Source organism: Macaca nemestrina, chromosome 7 (genome assembly GCF_043159975.1).
Source record: "Macaca nemestrina isolate mMacNem1 chromosome 7, mMacNem.hap1, whole genome shotgun sequence".
Lineage (NCBI taxonomy): Eukaryota > Metazoa > Chordata > Mammalia > Primates > Cercopithecidae > Macaca > Macaca nemestrina.
This window is the reverse complement of record NC_092131.1, coordinates 143,237,401-143,257,347: the sequence shown is the minus strand read 5'-3', so window position 1 is coordinate 143,257,347 and position 19,947 is coordinate 143,237,401. Positions and strand designations below refer to the sequence as shown.

The 19,947-nt window shown below is 36.5% G+C and overlaps 1 protein-coding gene across 11 annotated transcripts in view; it reads right to left on the bottom strand.

The window, feature by feature from the left end:
* The window catches only part of LOC105489575 (SAFB like transcription modulator), an 82,478-nt gene that overhangs the window by 36,311 nt on the left and 26,220 nt on the right, over positions 1–19,947 (bottom strand). For 5 of the 11 annotated variants that reach the window (XM_011754473.2, XM_071066774.1, XM_011754499.2 and 2 more), the window contains 11 exons: positions 13,271–13,298; positions 11,474–11,942; positions 10,817–10,866; positions 8,553–8,671; positions 5,843–5,992; positions 5,501–5,604; positions 5,236–5,402; positions 4,691–4,776; positions 4,309–4,472; positions 1,682–1,862; positions 831–955 (listed from right to left, as the gene is read on the bottom strand). In XM_011754473.2, the coding sequence (XP_011752775.1) occupies positions 831–955; positions 1,682–1,862; positions 4,309–4,472; positions 4,691–4,776; positions 5,236–5,402; positions 5,501–5,604; positions 5,843–5,992; positions 8,553–8,671; positions 10,817–10,866; positions 11,474–11,942; positions 13,271–13,298 (1,643 nt within the window). The remainder of the gene's footprint in view (positions 1–830; positions 956–1,681; positions 1,863–4,308; positions 4,473–4,690; positions 4,777–5,235; positions 5,403–5,500; positions 5,605–5,842; positions 5,993–8,552; positions 8,672–10,816; positions 10,867–11,473; positions 11,943–13,270; positions 13,299–19,947) is intronic. The other 6 variants (XM_011754480.2, XM_011754508.2, XM_071066777.1 and 3 more) reach the window with 2 other exon arrangements.

Below are 19,947 nucleotides of genomic sequence, written 5' to 3'. Positions count from 1 at the left end.
AGAAATATTTGCTCATTTACATAAATTAGTTCTACAGTAATCAAACGACATTTACTTGGAGTCATACATACCACATGTTAGAACTGTGGACACAACAGGGCTAATAAACTCAAGACATAACACACTCAGGAGTACAAACTAGCAAAGACTTAATTGTTGAATTACGTAAAGTCAAATAGTGTGAGAGGAATTTAACGGGAGAGAAAAATAGTTGAAAAACTGCATGTCTTATAATTATTAAATGGAAAAGACAAATAAAATACTTGAAACCACTTTATAATAAAATTCTAACCAGCAGTTCACAACCTCTTCAGTTATCCTTAACTTTGGAAACATTAGAGTGGCAAGTCAGAAGCACAGTTCATTCATTCCACCTATTTCTCTACACAATCAACTCATTTTAATAGAATTTATGTTAAGAAAATTAAATGGGCATACTTGTATTTTTAAATCTATATGAAGTATGAATCCAAGCACACAACAGAATGTATCTTTCAATCTCAAGTTTATGACTTCCATTTCTATACTATCTGCACTACCTTTTTAAGAATGTTCAAAATCTGTTTAATTATTATTGAAGCCTATTACGACAATGTATTTCCAGTCATAACGAAAAACGTTTGGCATCAGAAAGGTAGACAGGGAAAGAAATGCAGACTGTTCCCACTTGCCAGTGCACTGGGTCTACCCCAGTACTGTAATCCTTCCCATCCCTGTTGATTATGACTTTTATTTCAGTGATAGGAGTTTATACTTTCTAATTCTCTAGTCTTAGCCTAAAGGGAATAAAACAGCAAGTGTAACTGTTAAGGAATAAAGTGAGTAACTACCTATGATCTACATCACGTGGGCGTTTCAAGGAATTCCTTTTTTCTTGTTCATAACGAAGTTGCTGTTGTTGCCTTCTGAGTTCCTCTCTTTCTCGAGCAATCCGTTCAGCTTCCTTACGACGTTCCTTCAGACAACACAGAAGGAAGAACCAACCAAGGCAAAATGAAAACATAAGATAAGTATACATGCAACCTTGTTTTAATCCTGTCGCTAAGAAACCATCATAAGCAAAGACCAGGCAAAACACAAACCTATGACACCTAAATTTGATTTCAATAATCTAGGCTATAGCTATCGTTCTGCAACATTAAAAATAACAAGGACTGGGTGGTGAAAGTTGGCAAGTATTTGGGAAGGTCAAGTTTAGTTTAATCATTCGACTAAAATAAAAGCACCTAAAGGGAATTAGAAATAGCGTTCTTAATATGTATGGAGACTAAGTGCCTTAAAACCCTGAGGTGCAATTCTGCAAAGAGAGGCATTATTTCCTTCCAGCCTTGGGAAATCATTCCCACTATAATATGTAAGGAAATCATTATTATTTTCTAAGACTGGGATAGTGACAGAGCCTGGATTACAACTACTCTGGACTCATAGTCCTATGCTCAGACTATTAGGCTGCCATGATATTGCAGAGCTAGAATTATTACCAGTTATCTAGAACAAAGTCACTACTAATTGTATTTTTAACTAGTACCTAATTCACTGTTATCTTTCAGGGACACTTAAAAGCTCATTAGCTAAACTCATTCTATAGACGCTTTACAACAAGTAAAGCAAATTTTAGGGCTAAAATCACAGAGTTTGAAAAAGGTGAGTTATTTAAGATGAAAAGATTTTCTGACTGCACCTGTTCAATACGAATGCGTTCCCTTTCCAAGCGTTCGCGTTCCATTCTCTCTCTCTCTAGTTTTTGCCTTTCAATTTCTAGGCGCTCTCTCTCTCTCTGTAAGCGTTCCCGTTCTTCCCGTTCACGAATTATTCTAATGCGTTCTCGCTCTCGACGCTCTCTCTCTGCAATCTCTCTTCGTCTACCAAAAATCAGTATTTAGAAATACTTAAATTATGCTAGCACTGTGTGAAAGAGAATAGCTTTGAATTTGAATTTTTCCTTGAGGTTGGCAATTTAAAATTTCAACTCAATCTAAGTAGTTTTAATGTAATTGGAAAGAGAATTCAAAGTAAAACTTTAAACAGATCCCAATATTTTCACTTATTTATAAATAAGACTGTCAACTGAGCAGCTAAATTTTATAATATAGAGTAGTTGCCTCTTAGATGATTCCTGTTTAAATAAAAATCACTATAATAATAGTCCATTAATTAATTGACATTTTAGAAGGATGTAATCTGCATATATAAATTTACAAAACTACAACTTCCAACACCTGTTTTTGATGGAAAAAGCTCTAATGCCTATTATATATTCTATTGTATCTCCTTAAACAAAGTATATACTTTATTTTGATGATTTGGGATCATAACAATGAACATCAACAATAGCAAATACTACATACAACAAAATGGTGTCTTTAAGGGCTATTTTGGAATGTTTACTGTCCTATAATAGATGGCTCCAGGTAATGTGTTTTCTGAGTCAGAGGTAGTTCAACTGTTTGCTGAACTGAATTGTTATTGTATTAGACTTTTAATGTTATTTTCTTACTGTAAGGTAGTCAGTGTCCTTTTCTGTCTATCATTGGCATGTCTTTCTCTAGTAACGCAGTGGTTCTCAATGGGTCAGTACTATTTCTACAGAAATCAATGGGGTATTTTTAATTATCACAATGACCATGGGGCAGATACTAGCATTTAGTGTATGAGGATGAAGGAATCTAAGCATCTTATTGATGCATGGAATAGTGAGGATAGTTGTACACAGTAAGAACCATCCAACACTTCTCATACCTTTCAGATGCCACAATGGACATTCACACCATTAAAAACAACCAAATGCCTTAAGCAAAAATAACGTGAGTCTAGAACTCAACCCCATTTTTAATAAATACTAAGTTTGTCTGCTTTGATATGATTTATGTATTTTAGAATTTCCAATAATGCAACTCCATATAAATAGAAGGAAAATTATACTTTCTTGAGACTTTTACCAAGAGTTGCTCACCATTTCAGAAATCATGTCATAATGTCAACACTACTTCTGGTATTTACTAACCAATACAACATATCAACTGACATACAATGTCAGTCTGTATTTGGAGCTGTCCCATTCTCAGTGAGTCTAAATAGGGATGCAAACATCTGACTACTTCATTAAGTCATGCCTAAACATTCCTATCTGGAATACATATTTTTATTATAAATTACTTTTATTTCTCCTTTATATTATAGTTAAGCCATTACTTTTATTTTTGGAAATTATTAGTATAGGTTAAGTATGTTACGCATCAGTTTCATTTCAGGAGAGTAAAGGCATTGCAACATTTTTTAATATAAAAGGGATTTTGGTCTCATAGGGTTTGAGAATCACTGGTCTAGTTGCCCCTCAATTCCACTCTCCTCTCAATCTGTTGTCAACTAAATAAACAGGAAGCTAGGCACATTTGGACTTCATCTTAAAAAAAAGAAAATGGGTTCTATGTGCTGTAAGGATTACGTCCTTTTAGTAAAGTTGTGTGTCAATTATTATGCAGAATAACCTAAGTTGCTAAAAGTATCTCTGGTAGTTCCCAACACTCTCATGAATGAATAGATGAAATCCCATGATAAGTAACCCCTGGACAAGATAGGTTAACATTTGAAATAATATACTACAAAACACACCCACAAGACTATTTTAAGTGGCATCCAAAAATTGATATACAAAAGTAAACTGACACTCATGATGAACTGTTGAGATATGGCCACTAAAAATGGAAACATCTTGCTTTGTTTATATTTTCCATTTGTTTTAAAGAGAATGCTTGCTTTGGGATACAATCTGAATACCATTAGGCTCACAGGGCAAATCTTCCTTCTCTTAGGCACTAATACAAACAATAAATTTTGCTAAATGTGTTAAAATGTCAGATTACAGTATTTGAACACTATAGCTACTCTGAAACTATCTTATCTCAAATTTTTCCTTTAAAGTCATGTTTTTTATGGCAGCAGCTTTGGTGTTGAGGAAAGAGCATTGGACTTGGAGTCAGAAGACTTGGGTCTGAGTCCCGACTCTGCCACTTGTTAGCCATGTGGGCATTGGAAGAGTCATTTAGCCTCTCTGGGCCTCCACTTTTTTCAATTGTATAATGGGCATAACTAGCCTTATAGAACTGTTGAGTTGGAGATAACAGATGGAAAGCACTTTGTAAATTGTAAAGTGCTATGCAAACTTAAGAAATCATTAGATGCTACCGTACTTCTTTAAGGTGTTAAACAGTTTTCTGTGGGAATACAATTTCCAGAAATCTGGCTTATAACCAGTGTTAAATATTTACCTATATTTAACGACAGGTATAAAACAGACCCTCTTCCTACCTTCGAAGTTCCATTGCTCGTCGCAGCCTTTCAAAACGAACTAAATGTTCTCTCAACCTTTGTTCCTTCATCTTTTCAAAAGGCAAGATCTCTTTCCTTCTGTAGTCTTTATCTCTTTTTTTATCTAGACTAGCTCTCTCCTTTTCCTTACTTCTCCCATGAACCTATAGAAAAAAATTAGAAGAACACTAGAAATTAAAATATTTTGGGGCTTTATTTTTCAAGTTTAGCAGGTCATTTAAAAAGTTCAAATAACTAGCAACATTTCCTTTTTCTTGGGTTTGCTAGCATGCGAGTATGCAAAGATGGTTACGGAAAAACAGAATTATCTTCTTTTGTAAACAGCTGAAGTAGTATACAGCCATCCTGATCAGAGACTTACTTTCTCATATCTTCCTCTTCTTGATGGTCTACAATGATCTCCTTTAGTTTGGTCTAATATTACCATATGTCCTGGACTCTTTGAACCTAAGGGAAAAAAATTATATAAAATAAATGTCTAAAAATTATCATTGAAAAAGAAAATACGTATGTAAAAATGCTAACTTCTGACAGTCACACACCAATACAAGAAATAAAAAACCTACTTATTCTACAAGAACTTAAATGCAAAGAGTTTTTTAAACAGTTCAGTCTGCTAACATAAATACTTTCAGTGATACCAAAAGATCCTAATTCAATAGTACTAATCAATGACCATTTTAAGTCAGCCCAGAATAGCAAAGGAGGTTAGCTGGAAGAAAACATTTGTTTGTTTCCCCAGAGTAGAAAAGAAGACAATTACTCCTACTAGACCTCCTTTCCTACCACAATGACACCTAACAACAAAGCTTACACCTCTGGATTATAATTTCAGGTTTTCCCTTCCACTGTAAAAATTAAGCAGTCGAATGCATTAGAAAGGGATTGAAAAGATATATAGCATACTTATTCGCTTCTTTTCTTCACTTTTTTTAATCGATTCTGATGTTTGGCCACTTGCTCCATTATCATTCTTCTCATCTTTACCTTCTATTTTCTTAGTATCCTTGCTTTCTTTTTTTTCAGATTTCTCAGATGATCTTTTCTCTTCTTTTTTGACAGAGGCTTGTGTCCTGACCATACCACCCCAGACAAAAAAACCAGAATGAGTGCTTCATAATGTACCAAAAAAGTCTGTTTATCGAAATAAATAAAAATAATAAATCCTTACTTGCTACTTCTATCACTCATATTTTTTTTATCTCCGGAACTTCTTGAACTACTCTTTTCATCATTTTCTTTCTTCATTTCTTTCTTAGAGGGATCACCTTTTACCTGAAAGGTTTGAACCAGAAAAACAATTTATACATATGGTTACATTTTTGTGATTATAAAAAGTGTGTTAATGGCAGAAAATCTGGAAAAGATAGAAAATTATAAGGCAAGTAAAAACTACAAACACATAAAAATTAAAAATAATTGCAAATTCTACTCCCTGCTACTGTTAACAGCTATGAGTTGAGAACTAGCGATCAAATTCGACTTGCTTGGATAAACAGTTAGGCAAGCTTACTTTTTCAACAGAAATCAGCTGTCCATGCAGCTCAGTGCGATGAAGATGTGCAATACACCTGGACACCTCTGTGCTTGAAGACATAGTTACAATGCCATAGCATTTTGCCCCAGGACTTCGAGCATTTGTAACTACTTTTGCACTCAGAACCTATAAAATGAGACTGTACTTTAGAGAGTTTTACAATGTTCCAACTACACACACTTCTAGTTGCAACTACACACACTTCTAAATACATGAAACTTCAAAACAGAAACTATGTATTAATTCGGGGTGTATCTTATTCTGTTTCATATATATATGTATATATTTTTTTGAGACGGAGTCGCACTCTGTCGCCCAGGCTGGAGTGCAGTGGTGTGATCTCGGCTCACTGCAACCTCTGCCTTCTGGGTTCAAGCGATTCTCCTCCCTCAGCCTCTCAAGTAGCTGGGATTACAGGCATGCACCACCACATCCTGCTAATTTTTGTATTTTTAGTACAGACAGGGTTTTGCCACATTGGCCAACTGGTCTCAAATGCCTGACCTCAGGTGATCGGCCTACCTCGGCCTCCCACAGTGCTGGGATTACAGGCATGAGCCACTGCACCCAGCCTATTTCATATTCTTGTGATCACCATCTACATTACCCATCTTAATAAATATTCAGGGGAACAATTTAAAGTGCCAAAAAGCAATTTAACCTTCTTTTTATATTTATTTCCTCCCCTCAAATATGTAGCCAACGTAGCCAAAACAATCTCATCAGTGAAGTAATGGCACAATTAATAAAAGCAAATAAATTGGATTTGAACCAAAATATCCCTATCATATGCCCACCCTGAATGTCTTTAGAGAAAAAGTTTCCAGTATCTTAATGATGAGTGTTGATACTTTTCTATAATGAGTAAAGAACCAATCACATATAAAAAAGCAGACTTAAAAATGCACCCCCTGAAAAACACGCTAAAGCTTGAAAGACAACATTTTCAATCTATGTGCTTTTCAAATGTATATGAAAATGACAAATAATTTCAATTCTGTAAGATGGGTAGTTAAGAGAGACAAAGCAGGTATGGATGAGTGAGAAGAAAAGTGAGAACGATTCAGTGCTGAACAGAGTAAAGACATAAAGCTGCGAACAAGGAAACAGGAAAATCAGGAGTTTAATGGTGTGGGTGGCTGGAACCAACCAACTTTTACCTCAGCCCTAGGAAAGGCTGATTTGCCCCATAGCCATTTAATTTTTAACTCTGTGGGTCTTCCTACCAAATATACGGTATCCACATATAGTTTTACTACTAATAAATATCAACATTAAAATATTGTTTTCACATCTCTAACAATATATTATTGAAAACAGAAGAAAAAATAACACAGCCTATCATGGGGCTACAATTCTCAGCATTCTATTTCTGACACCTACAAGAACCTCCTTTACACTCAGGCAACTCACTAATTAAAGCAGGGAAAAAAGCCTCTGAAAATCAAGAGGACAGGTTTTGGTAATATTAACGGCTATTTACCAATAATGGTCACTAATTCATTAATTTCAATATTTGAAAGCCTATCATGTGCACATGAAGTACAGTAAATAAGGTCCCTGACCTCGAAGAGCTTACAGTGGAGTACATTAACTATGATGTATATGAAAAACTGTAATGTAAGTAGACAGTATTGAGTGCCCTCAGGGATGCAGCTCACAATTCAAAGCATTCGTTATTAATGAAGTATTCTTTGACTACTCTTACTTCTCTTCCTTTAGGTCTCCCCTTAACTGCCGGAGAAACTTTTCCTGATGAACTAACCACAGTAAAGCCTCCCCCTTTTAACACCTGTGTACTTTTCCTTCACAGCACTTAAAACAACTTCTGATTAAATTTATATATACAGGCATGGTGCAGTGGTTCACACCTGTAACCCCAGCACTTTGGGAGGCTCAGACAGGGGTGGATCACCTGAAGCCAGGAGTTTAAGACCAACCTGATCAACATAGTGAAAACCTCATCTCTACTAAAAACACAAAAATTAGCCCAGTGCAGTTGCTCATGCCTGTAATCCCAGTTACTGGGGAGGCTGAGGCATGAGAATAGTTTAAACTTGGGAGGCAGAGGTCACAGTGAGCCCACATCACGCTGCTACACCCCAGCCTGGGTGACAGAGTGAGACTGTGTCTCAAAAAGAAAAAAAAAAGTTTATATATAAACTTAATATAGATACATGTTTGTATACAACTTTATATAAGTTTAAACGATTCTAATGCCTATATAATAGCCAATTTTACATTTTTCTCCATTACTGGACTAGAAATCTATAACAAGGATCGTATATGGTTCCCCCCAGTCCCCACTGAATTATATATCCCACTGCCTAATAATAGTCTAAATATAAATATATTTTTTCAAGATGTCCAAATCAGGCTCAGCAATATGCCAGATCCCAAGCTACGTGCTACAAAGTATCATGATGAATAAACTTAGTCTTTGGCTTAAATAGGTTTAAAGTTTGGAATACAAAGATTCCCAAGGCTCAGAGACAGATTAAATGATGAAACACTATTTATCCCTTAACTCTCATCTACCATTACCACAGAATTCAGTAATTAAGTCTATTAACCGTCCTAAGAGATACAACAAATTAGAAGATATTTATGTAATAGTATTTAGAATACAATCCTCATTTCAAATGCAGATACTAGAAAGACGGATAAAAAGGTAAAAAGAATGTACCTTTCCATATTTGCCAAAGAGGTTCTTCAAATCAGCAGCTTTGGTATTAGATGAAAGTCCACTAACCCAGATATTTTTAGTTGAGCTTCCACTGCTACCACTAGTACTACTTGTACTTCCTAGAATAGATTTAATATCAGATGTTTAAGTATCTCAATCAGAATCTTTATACAAAATTAAAAGGGCCACATTCTTTCCAAACTATAATTTTGATAGTATGACATTACTATATAAAAATCCTGTGTTTATTATTATTGAAATCAAACAAGACAACATAACTAGTGAGGGAAAAAAATCTAAATATATGTACATTTCCTATTGTATGAGTTCTAAGTTGAAGAGGGTAAAAAAATCAATTTGCTGTTCAGTTTTAATAATTTATAGTCTACCACTGCACTGAATAGAGACAACCAGGAAGCAATCACTTAGCAATGAACAGACTGTTTAATTGCCACATCTGCTGTGGGCTTTAGATCCTTAGAAATTGACATGGAAGAAGAAAAAGTCAGAGTAAGGTATACATTTTTCAAGAATTTACATGGTTAATAACAAAGACAAACCAACTGGTACACCTTCATTCCCTATTAGAGAATAGGTAAGATGGCCGGGCGCGGTGGCTCAAGCCTGTAATCCCAGCACTTTGGGAGGCCGAGACGGGTGGATCACGAGGTCAGGAGATCGAGACCATCCTGGCTAACACGGTGAAACCCCGTCTCTACTAAAAAATACAAAAAACTAGCCGGGCGAGGTGGCGGGCGCCTGTAGTCCCAACTACTCGGGAGGCTGAGGCAGGAGAATGGCGTAAACCCGGGAGGCGGAGCTTGCAGTGAGCTGAGATCTGGCCACTGCATTCCAGCCTGAGCGACAGAGAGAGACTCCGTCTCCAAAAAAAAAAAAAAAAAAAAAAAAGAGAATAGGTAAGACAAAATGGGAATTATATGCAGCTGGATAACTCTAGTGTCAGTAAGAAACAATCTTCTGAAACAACTACAAGATTAAAGATCAGAGATCTCAAAATCCTTTATAACAGGTAAATGATTATATGAATCATTTCTGTACTATGTCACACACAAATTATGGCTTCATACGTATAGAGGCCGTATCTTAGGATACAGGCCTAGCCAGTCACCCTTTTCTTCAAATGTGCTGTAATAAAAGGGAAATTTTCATTCACTTGACTTTAGCTGGAAAATAATTTTTACTCACTTTAAGAGAAACAGTATACAAGCAATTAAAAGGAACAATTTCTATATTTCACATTAAATGGAGAAAGAGTAAAAATTTTAGATGTTTTAAAAAATTACATGTGTTAACAGTTGTGAAGCTACTTTCAGCGTAGACTCAGAGGGAGAAAAGATAACACATACCTGGCTCAAATATTTTAAATATTAATGGTTGATACTTGATTCTGTTCTTACAAAGGGTATTCATCAAGGGCCTTATGAAATGTTAACTCAATGTTTGTGTATCATTTTTGTTACCAGTAACATTTGGGCCCAGATATGTTACTAATTACAGAAAAAAAATTTTTTTTTTCCTTAAAAGACCAATTGGCTTAAAATAAACTATAGAAGATGCATACAATTCTCCTTTACACATTTAGGAGGTATTTAAAAGCTTTGTAGTACCTGAATGTTTTATTTTCCCTTAAAATCCTTTTGTAGAAAGTAAGTATTTTTTAAGTAAACACAGCACATGTACAAGATGAAACTATAGCTCATGGGCATGAGATTTCTCAGTATCAGAAAGCAAGTAAATATTGCACTTTGAAACTTACAAGAATTGAAAAAAAAGAAAAACGAACACTAGATTCCACAAATACACACAAGTATTATTTAATTAGCTAAGATATACTATTCAAAATAGTACCAGAAAGTATAATCTGTGAACAGGGAAAAGGTTGTGGTGATATACAGTAGTTATAAATGAGTTAACAAAAGATAAAATAGTTCTGAAATTATAATGTAAGAAAATATCTATTAATATCCAACACAGTCCCTTGGAACATACCAGATAAGTGTTCCCTAGCCAATGGGTTTTTAACATACCCAATACCAGTTTACAAAGTAAGTAAACAGTAACACATCAATCAGTTTTCTATAATATATATAATTCCACAGTTTACATAAAGACCATCTCAAGTTTCTAGCCTGTCAATAAAATTCTTAAGGACTAAATGTCAAAGAAAACACCACACAACTACTACTTTTTAATGAAAATATGCAATGTCAACACTGAAATAAATAGGGAAAAAAACCCTTTACCTTTGTCATCTTTAGATGATGTCTTGCTGTCTTTAGATTCCTTTGAAGAGCTAAAGAGGCAAATCACCAGAAGAAAATTGAAAACAAAAACAAAACCAAACCCAAAATAGAACAGCTTGATATTCACTATATTTCAAACTAGTGCTATTCATACAAATTAACAATTCCAAAGGCCTAGATTAGGTTATTTGAACAAATGACTCCCTGAGGATTCTTGCACTGATTTTCCCCAAGATGCCTGAAGATCTAGATTTTCTGACAATTCTATTCAGTGGAAATATGGCCATCTTCTCCAGATTTCAGGACTGGGACTTGACTTCATTTTGTGTTCTTAGAACTGATAGTTGTTCATTAACCATCATCACAAGGATTTTAAAAAATAAAACACAAAAATTGTCAATTTGAAAAAAAAAAACAAAAAACAACAAAAAAACCAAATATATGCTGACATTCGACAATGCAATCAGTAGAACACACTGCATTATTATGAAGATCTTGAAAATTTTTAAAAGTAACTTATGACGGTCAAAAATATTATAGGCAGGATCATAAGACACTAATTACTGTACATGTTCTTGAAGCCACCCCCTTAATGTAGAGTGATCTTATTGAATGCTGGAATTCAGTATCGTAAAGAACTGACATAGAAAAACAAACCTCTTTGCTTGACCAGAGGCCCCAGTAGACGAGGGCCCTTTCTTCAAAGTATCCTTTTCTTTGTCTCCAGATTCTGCTTTCTTAGAACTTTCTCTGGCTTCCTTCTCGACAGGGTCACCCTTCACGCAGTCTTCCTTCTTACCATCTTTATGGTTCGCATTCATCTCATAATCCTTGCTTTCCTTCTCCGGGCTCTGTGCAATGGCGTCCTGCCCATCTTTTGGCTTACTTGCTTCAGAATCTGTAATTTTCACATTTTTACCTGTTTCTAGGAGGTCATCACCATCAAAATCCAGAGTGATGGCATCTTCAGCCTGGATTGTGACCGAGATGTTGTCATCCTCAGCTTCTTTCACAGTCGTATGAGCTTCCATCTCTTCATGAGCTGTGTGATCAGCCTCAGCTAGGCTCCCTTCTGAAGGAAGAGGTTTAGATACTTCTTGTGTACCATCACCAGAACCTGCTATATCTAAGAGGATTTAACAGGAATAAATATGGCAAAACAAGAAGTTTAAACAATTTCATATTCATAAGCTAGAATAGGACCTAGAAAATATAAAGCCAGTTATTAGCACTGATGGAAGGTTAGGAGGAAAAAAAAAAAAAACACAAGGGTATTAACTAACATAAACCATCCTTTACCCAGGATCACTTATTCTTCATGGAAAAAATGATCTCTACATACAAACACCAAACAACAACAGTGAGAAAATGGTTCCATCCTGAAGATACCAGCTCTTCATTTCTGGTTATAAGTTAATGGCATATGGAAGATTTTGTTCCTCCAAAGGACAGTGACAAAAGTGCAGATTGTTGTTCAATGCTCGAATTATCCTGGGATTGAACCCTAGTGACCTTCAGAACTCCCATGGTGACTTCTTGACAGGTCACAGTCTGAGGATATCAATCAGTCTTCACAGTATTTCAGGGCCCCATCTTTTTCACTCTTCAATGCTTGAGTAGTCCAGATTCGTATGGAAAACTGGTACAGAAGGCTCCAAAGATGCTCCTGCTCCGTAACGTTCAGGAAATTGGTTATTTCCAGTCTTCATCCTGTCCAGTCAGTCTGCAATTACCATTTTCAAAGATGTCTTGCATTCCCCCAAAACAGAAAGGCTTCGGGCATGTGACATTTTCAGTCAGTAGCTTTACTTCGTCATTGCTTCTAGGCTTTTTATTTGCCTTGCTTAACCCTGCTCCATGTCCTTTCTAGTCCAAAGTAGGATCCTTCGACTTCTGTCCAAGGACTCTTCCATAACCTCCTACTGACCACATGTACTACTACTGTTGCCCCTGTAATTGTATTGAATGAGACAGCTCGTCTAAACTAAAATTGTCAGATGACCGTATGGAAGTTTCTCTAAGCAGCAAACACAAAGTCAGTCTCCTGGTCATTCATCATATTTAGGACTAGTTGTAAAATTCACTGTGAGTTATGCACTCGGACTCCAATAAGCACACATGAGTTACTGCAGTGTCAGTCTTAAGAATTTAATCAACTTACCGTATACCAGAAGTTATTTTAAAAATAAAAATTGGATTAAATAAAAAATAGCATTGCTCACTACAGTAACTGATATGTACTATTAAGTTGGAATATATCTTTAGTGTTCAAAAGAAAATTAAAACCAATTGGAAAATAAAATCAAGATGCTAACTTAATTCACTAAATAGATAAATTTGAAAATAAACTAATTTCAAAAATAAGATTTCAAATAAGGAGTGCTTTATTTTCACATAATTTACTGTTTTTCTAAATTTTAGCAATTTTTAAACTCTATTCAGCATCAAACATACCTTTCTCATTTTCTTCTTCCTCACCATCCTGAAATTCAAAGAATAATCAAATGTAAAATGAATTCACATAAAACTAGATTTTAGTAATAGTACAAAATCAGCCAAGTGAAATTTGGTGGATAGCTTCATATTATTATGTAGGGATACCTAACACTAACAAATAAATAGGCTATTCCAATCAAAACCAGAGTCCATGTAGAGAGAGATGTGGCACAAGTCTGGGACATCTTAGAAAACAGGTATATCTATCAATGAGTAGATCAATAACAAACTGGATTAATTTTGGTATTCAAAACTAGTTTATATAATCCAATTCTTCCTCATATCAAAGAGCTGTCAATAAGAAGACTGACCTGATGATGTGTTTTATGTTACTCAGTTCACAGGTACTCCTAGCTAAGATATACTATTTAAAATAGTACCAGAAAGTATAACCTGTAGACGTAACTTTCAAGTGCTTGGATACACAGTAATGAACAAATCAAACAAATAACACTCCCCTTTAAGTATATCAGACATTAGAAGAACAGTTACTAAGTCAGTTTCAAATTATTCATTCTTTTAATGTGTTAAAAGTGAGTTCATATCAACCACTGCACTCCAGCCTGGGTGACAGTAAATCCCTGTCTCAAAAAAAGAGTTCATATTTGTCATACATATACTGATGGCCAAGCCTATTTTAAAATGGTATTTGTGCTATAGGGAATTAAAACAAGTAACCCACACATTTTTAAAACATGATTTTAATTTTAAAATATTTGACAGCTTCACTAAAATTAAAATTGAGAATGTGCTAGCTTAAAAATAGAAGTGTCATAAAGGGGAGAAGCTTAATTTGCTCTACCAAGCAAATAATGCAAACATCACTGAAGTAATCAGAGCAACAGAGAACCAACATTTTCCCAAACATAAGACTATAAAGAATAAAGTGATATGCATTCTAATCTCAATAACTGAAAAAATTACATAATCATTTTACTTTTTAGAGACAAGTCTTGCTATTGATGCTCAGGTGCTCTCGAACTCCTGGCCTCAAGCTGATTCTCCCACCTTATCCTCCTGAGTAGCTGGGATTACAGGTGCAAACCACTACGCTTGGCTTAACAAATGTTTTGATTTTTTTTTTTTTAAACAGCTTCTTACTCTGTCGTCCAGGCTAGAGTGTGGCAGCATGATCATAGCTCACTGCAGCCTCAAACCCTGGGCTCAAGTGATCCTCCTGCCACACAGCCTCCTGAGTAGCTGGGACTACAGACGTGTGCCACCATGCCCAGCAAATTTTTTTTTTTTTAATTCTAAGTGGAGAAGAGGTCTTGCTATGTTGCCCAGGCTGGTCTGGAACTCCTGGACTCAAGCGTTCATTCCTCCTGCCTCAGCCTCCCAAAGTTCTAGGATTTACAGGTGCAAGCCACTGTGCCCTACCAAATGTTTTATTAACTTTTTTTTTTTTTTTTTTTGAGACTGAGTTTTGCTCTGTCCCCCACGCTGGAGTGCAATGGCACGATCTTGGCTCACTGCAACCTCCGCCTCCTGGGTTCAAGCGATTCTCCTGCCTCAGCCTCCCAAGGAGCTAGGATTACAGGCACCCACCACCATGCCCAGCTAATTTTTATTATTATTATTTTTTTTTTTTTGAGACGGAGTCTCCCTCTATCAACCAGGCTGGAGTACAGTGGTGCAATCTTGGCTCACTGCAACCTCCACCTCCTGGGTTCAAGTGATTCTCCTGCCTCAGCCTCCCAAGTAGCTGGGACTACAGGCACGTGCCACTACGCCCAGTTAATTTTTTTTATTTTTAGTAGAGACGGGGTTTCACCATATTAGCCAGGACAGTCTTGATCTCCTGACCTCGTGATCCACCCGTCACAGCCTCCCAAAGTGCTCGGATTACAGGCGTGAGCCACCGTACCCAGCCTAATTTTTATATTTTTAGTAGAGATGGGGTTTCACCATGTTGACCAGGCTAATCTCGAAATCCTGGCCTCAGGTGATCTGCCCGCCTCGGCCTCCCAAAGTGCTGGGATTATAGGTGTGAGCCAGCATGTCCAGCTTTTAATAACTTTTAAAAGAAAAACTAATCAGAAGTACACTGGTTAAAGTCAGGCGATGTGAAGCTTGTTGTGAAATTACCACATACAAAGCCTTAGAGCAGTGGTTCTCAAACTTCAGCATGCATCGGAATCCCCTGGAGGGCTTGTTAAAATAAAACACAGATTTTGATTCAGAAGGTCTGGAATGAGGCTTTAGAATGTGCATCTCTAACAAGGTTCTAGGTGAAATTAATGCTGTTGGTACAGAGAGAACACTAAGCATTGCTGCCTTTACAGAGTAACAACCTCTTAGTGAAAAAAGACTAAAAAAGTTGAAACATAAGTAGAACTTTAAACGGCTTATTTATAATACAATTTTAGATTCATATAAAAGCATGCACTTCTTAAAATGTCAAATATTTTACAGTGTGCTCAAAAGTACATTTGGATAATAATTTCTTTTTTCAAAATATTTCTTTCTTTTTTAAACTTGTGTGTGTGTGAGACTGTCTCACTCTGTCACCCAGGCTGAAGTGCAGTGGTGTGATCTCGGCTCCTGCAACCTCTGCCTCCCAGGCTCAAGTTGATCCTCCCGCCTCGGCCTCTCGAGTAGCTGGAACCACAGGTGTGTGCCACCACACCTGGCTAATTTTTTTGGTATTTTTTGGTAGAGACAGGGTTTCACCATCTTGCCCAGGCTGGTCTCGAACCCCTGAGCCCAGGCGCTCTACCTGCCTTGGCCCCTCAATGTGCTGGAATTACAGATATGAGCCACCACGCCTGGCCAACAATAATAATTTCTATGAATCATTTTATTAATAAATGATATTTGTACTAAGTTAAAGTGTGCCAATTAGGGAATGACCAATTATTTTACAACTAGGGTAACATGAAAGAAACTTAAAAATACTAAAAAGCTCGACCATAAGCTGAGAAGTAAAATAGTCCAGAACAAGTAAATCATCAACTCACAGCAATGTAACTTCTATCACTATCTAAGTCCATTATACTGTGCTCTAAGAATTCCTCTTCATTTTTTCTGAGACAGAGTCTCACTCCGTCAACCCAGGCTGGAGTGCAGTGGCACGATCTCAGCTCTCTGCAAACCTCCACCTCCCGGGTTCCAGGGATTCTCATGCCTCAGCCTTCCCAGTATGCGCCACCACACCCGGCTAATTTTTTTGTTTGTTTTATTTTGTTGAGACTGAGTGTCACTCTGTCACCCAGGATGGGAGTGCAGTGGTACAATCTCGGTTCACTGCACCTCTGACTTCCTGGTTCAAGCGATTCTCCTGCCTCAGCCTCCCGAGTAGCTGGAATTACAGGTGCGTACCATTATACCCAGCTAATTTTTGTATTTTTAGTAGAGGTGGGGTTTCACCTTGTTGTCCAAGATGGTCTTGATCTCCTGACCTCATGATCCACCTGCCTCGGCCTCCCAAAGTGCTGGGATTACAGGCATAAGCCACCGCGCCCAGCCAATTTTTGTATTTTTAGTAGAGACAGGATTTCACCATGTTGGCCAGGCTGGTCTTGAACTCCTGGCCTCAAAGGATCCTATCGCCTTAGCCTCCCAAAGTGCTGAGATTACAGGCAGGAGCCACTGCACCCAGCCTGTAAGAATGTCTTAATAAATTGTTTTACTAGAATATACTTTTAAGCATTATGTGTTCAATTTGCAGTATTTGGAAAGGAAAGAAAAACATTTTAACTTGGGTGGAATGGTAGAGACAGCAAGGGAAGAATGAGTTATGCTTGAATTATGGATAAATCTTTTTCTTTCAAACTGTCTTTCAGTTTAGTAATTTTTCTTGAAGCAATAAACTGAGACACCCTAGCGTGTATTTAAAGCAGACTAAATGAACTTAAAGAATGCAACACGTAGCCGGGCATAGTGGCTCACGCCTGTAATCTCAGCACTTTAGGAGGCTGAGGCAGGAGGTTCACTTGAGGTCACGAGTTTGAGACCAGTCTGGGAAACCTAGTAAAACCCTGTCTCTGTTTTAGAAAAATATATATTTAAAAAAAAAATTTTTTTTTAAAGAATGCAGTTTGATTCTCCTTATCTACCTCAGATGCGAAGAGCACACCATTTCGAAGTTATTATTTTAGAGATGCAAAACTGAAAGGAAGCTTCAAGAAAAAAACATGTCCAAATTATTGGCTATTTTAAAAAGTAAAATTTTTAAAATACTATGATGTAAAAAAAAAATAATTTGTTCTATTGTAGTTCCTGTCAATTATAACGTTATTTCTAGTTGCTAAAGTAACTAGCAAGGTTTGTCTTACTTGCTGGAGAAGTTTTAGGTTTTTATCTTAATAATTCAGCATGTCTTCTGAAGGGTTTCATAATTTAAACAGAAATTTTATGACATATACTTAAATGCCGGTAGGGAAATGGCCTGACCCAACTTTTAGAAAACAAAACTGATTACAATGTGGGTGGAGCACAAAAACAACTTGGGTAAAGTAAAAAAGATGAACCACACGTAAATGCCTGTGGATTTTACTGCGCAGTATGTGCAGCAAGCATAGCACTAACCGTAAGTCCGAAGTAAGTCCAAAATACTTGCAATAAGGAAACAAACCAAGAAATATAATGGGAAATTTTCCCTGTCTAAATGGTATATATGCACAGACATGATATGCAACTATTTGAAAACAATTTCCCCCCATTGAAAACAGATTTTTTTTTCCAAATGAAGAAAAAAGCAAATAAGTAAATGTAAAACATTTATTTATTAAATGTAAAGCATATTTTAAAATTAACCACTCAAGTTTGTCTTAAAAAAATATTTAACATATGAAGAGGAAGCAAATGTCTACAAACTCATGTTGTTTATCTCACAGGGGGATCTGCAATCCTTAGTCAATGCTAAAAGACATAAAGTTCCTTTATTTTCATTTCGTCCTAGGAGCAGCAACGACTGCTAAGAGACAAAGACAAGCCTAGGACTTATTTTTCAGTGAACCAAGTATTTACTACACATTCAATTCTACTACTTCCCATAGGTTATCTTATGATATATGTACATGTATAGGCTAAGTAAGACCTCCTTTCCTCTAGCTTGACATGTAAACACTGTATTCGGACTGAACAAACCTTCACAATAACTTTAAACTACTACTTACCTATCTGGGAATATGCTAAATATCAAGGGAAGTACAAAATGCTTGGCACATAAGTACTCAAAAAATACCTGTTGAATAAATGTACTAAATAAATGCAGTGTAAGACTGCTGTTTTTAGCTGGAAAGACTGAACTAACTGCTTGATTTTCATGTATCTGAAGTGCTTAACTTTGGCACTATGTTAAGTACAATAGAACTCAGAAAACATTTGCTAGTGTGGAGTTTAGTGAAAAGAATATCAGAATAGGCACCATGACACCTAGGTATTTGCCCTGTCGTTATCACTGAAACAGTTTTACTCTGTGGTATGTCATCTATCTGGATGAATTTACCTATAAAGTGGAGTTGACATGTAAACCATGTAAGATATATCAAGGATTGAGTAAGGTAATGAATATAAAAAGCTCTCTGTGAACAGTAAAGCACTACATATAAGAGAGAGATGAAAGAAAGCTTTGTGGAGATAGTGAATCTGGCTGTAAGAGGTATATAGATTTTCATATGACAAAAAAAGGTAAGATTTTTCAGGTTAGTGAAACATTAGGGGCAAGGGCAAATAGAAAAAGGAATACACATAATATTAAAGACTGAAGAGGTTCTTGAAACTAGAGGAAATTTTTAAGAATAAAAGCATATTAAAGCCAGGCATGATGACTCACACCTGTAATCTGAACACTTTGGGAGTCCAAGATGGGTGGATTGCTTGGGCTCAGGAGTTCGAGACCAGACTGGGCAACAAGGCAAACCCCCATCTCCACAAAAAATACAAAAGTCAGACGGGTGTGGTGGTGCACACCTGTAGTCCCAGCTACTGGGGAGACTGAGGTGGGGTGATAACTTGAGCCTGGGAGGTCAAGGCTGCAGTGAGGGGAGATTGCATCACCGCACTCCAGCCTGGGCGACAGAGCAAGACCCGGTCTCAAAAAAAAAAAAAAAAAAAAAATTAAAGCATTAGCAAACAAGATTTTAGAGAAAAATCTCCAGAAATTTCTCAAGTAAGCAGTATGTTCAAGCTAGTAAAACAACACTACAAATGACCACTAATTGCACATATACTACATCAGAATCTATGATTAATCCCTGTATCAACTGAGTAAGAATTATAATATTCATTTTATAGACATATAAATTGACTAATAGAGAACCTGCCACAATCACAATATTGTAATTAACTAATAGAAGTAGAATCTGAACCAAAGTCCACCTAGTATAACTTCCTAGAGGCTAATGCCTAAAGATTTCAGCTTCAAGTCAAAGCCTGAGGACTGGCTCTTGAAATAGACAAATCCCTATATAAATATGCTGCACATATGTGTGTGTATATACATATATATATATAATTTCTTTTTCTTTTTCTTTTTTTTTTTGAGACAGAGTTTTCTCTGTTGCTCATGATGGAGTGCAGTGGCACAATCACAGGTCACTGCAGCCTCAACCTCCTGGGCTCAAGCAATCCTTCCACCTCAATCTACCTCCTGAGTAGCTAGGACCACAGGTGTGCGCCACCACACCCAG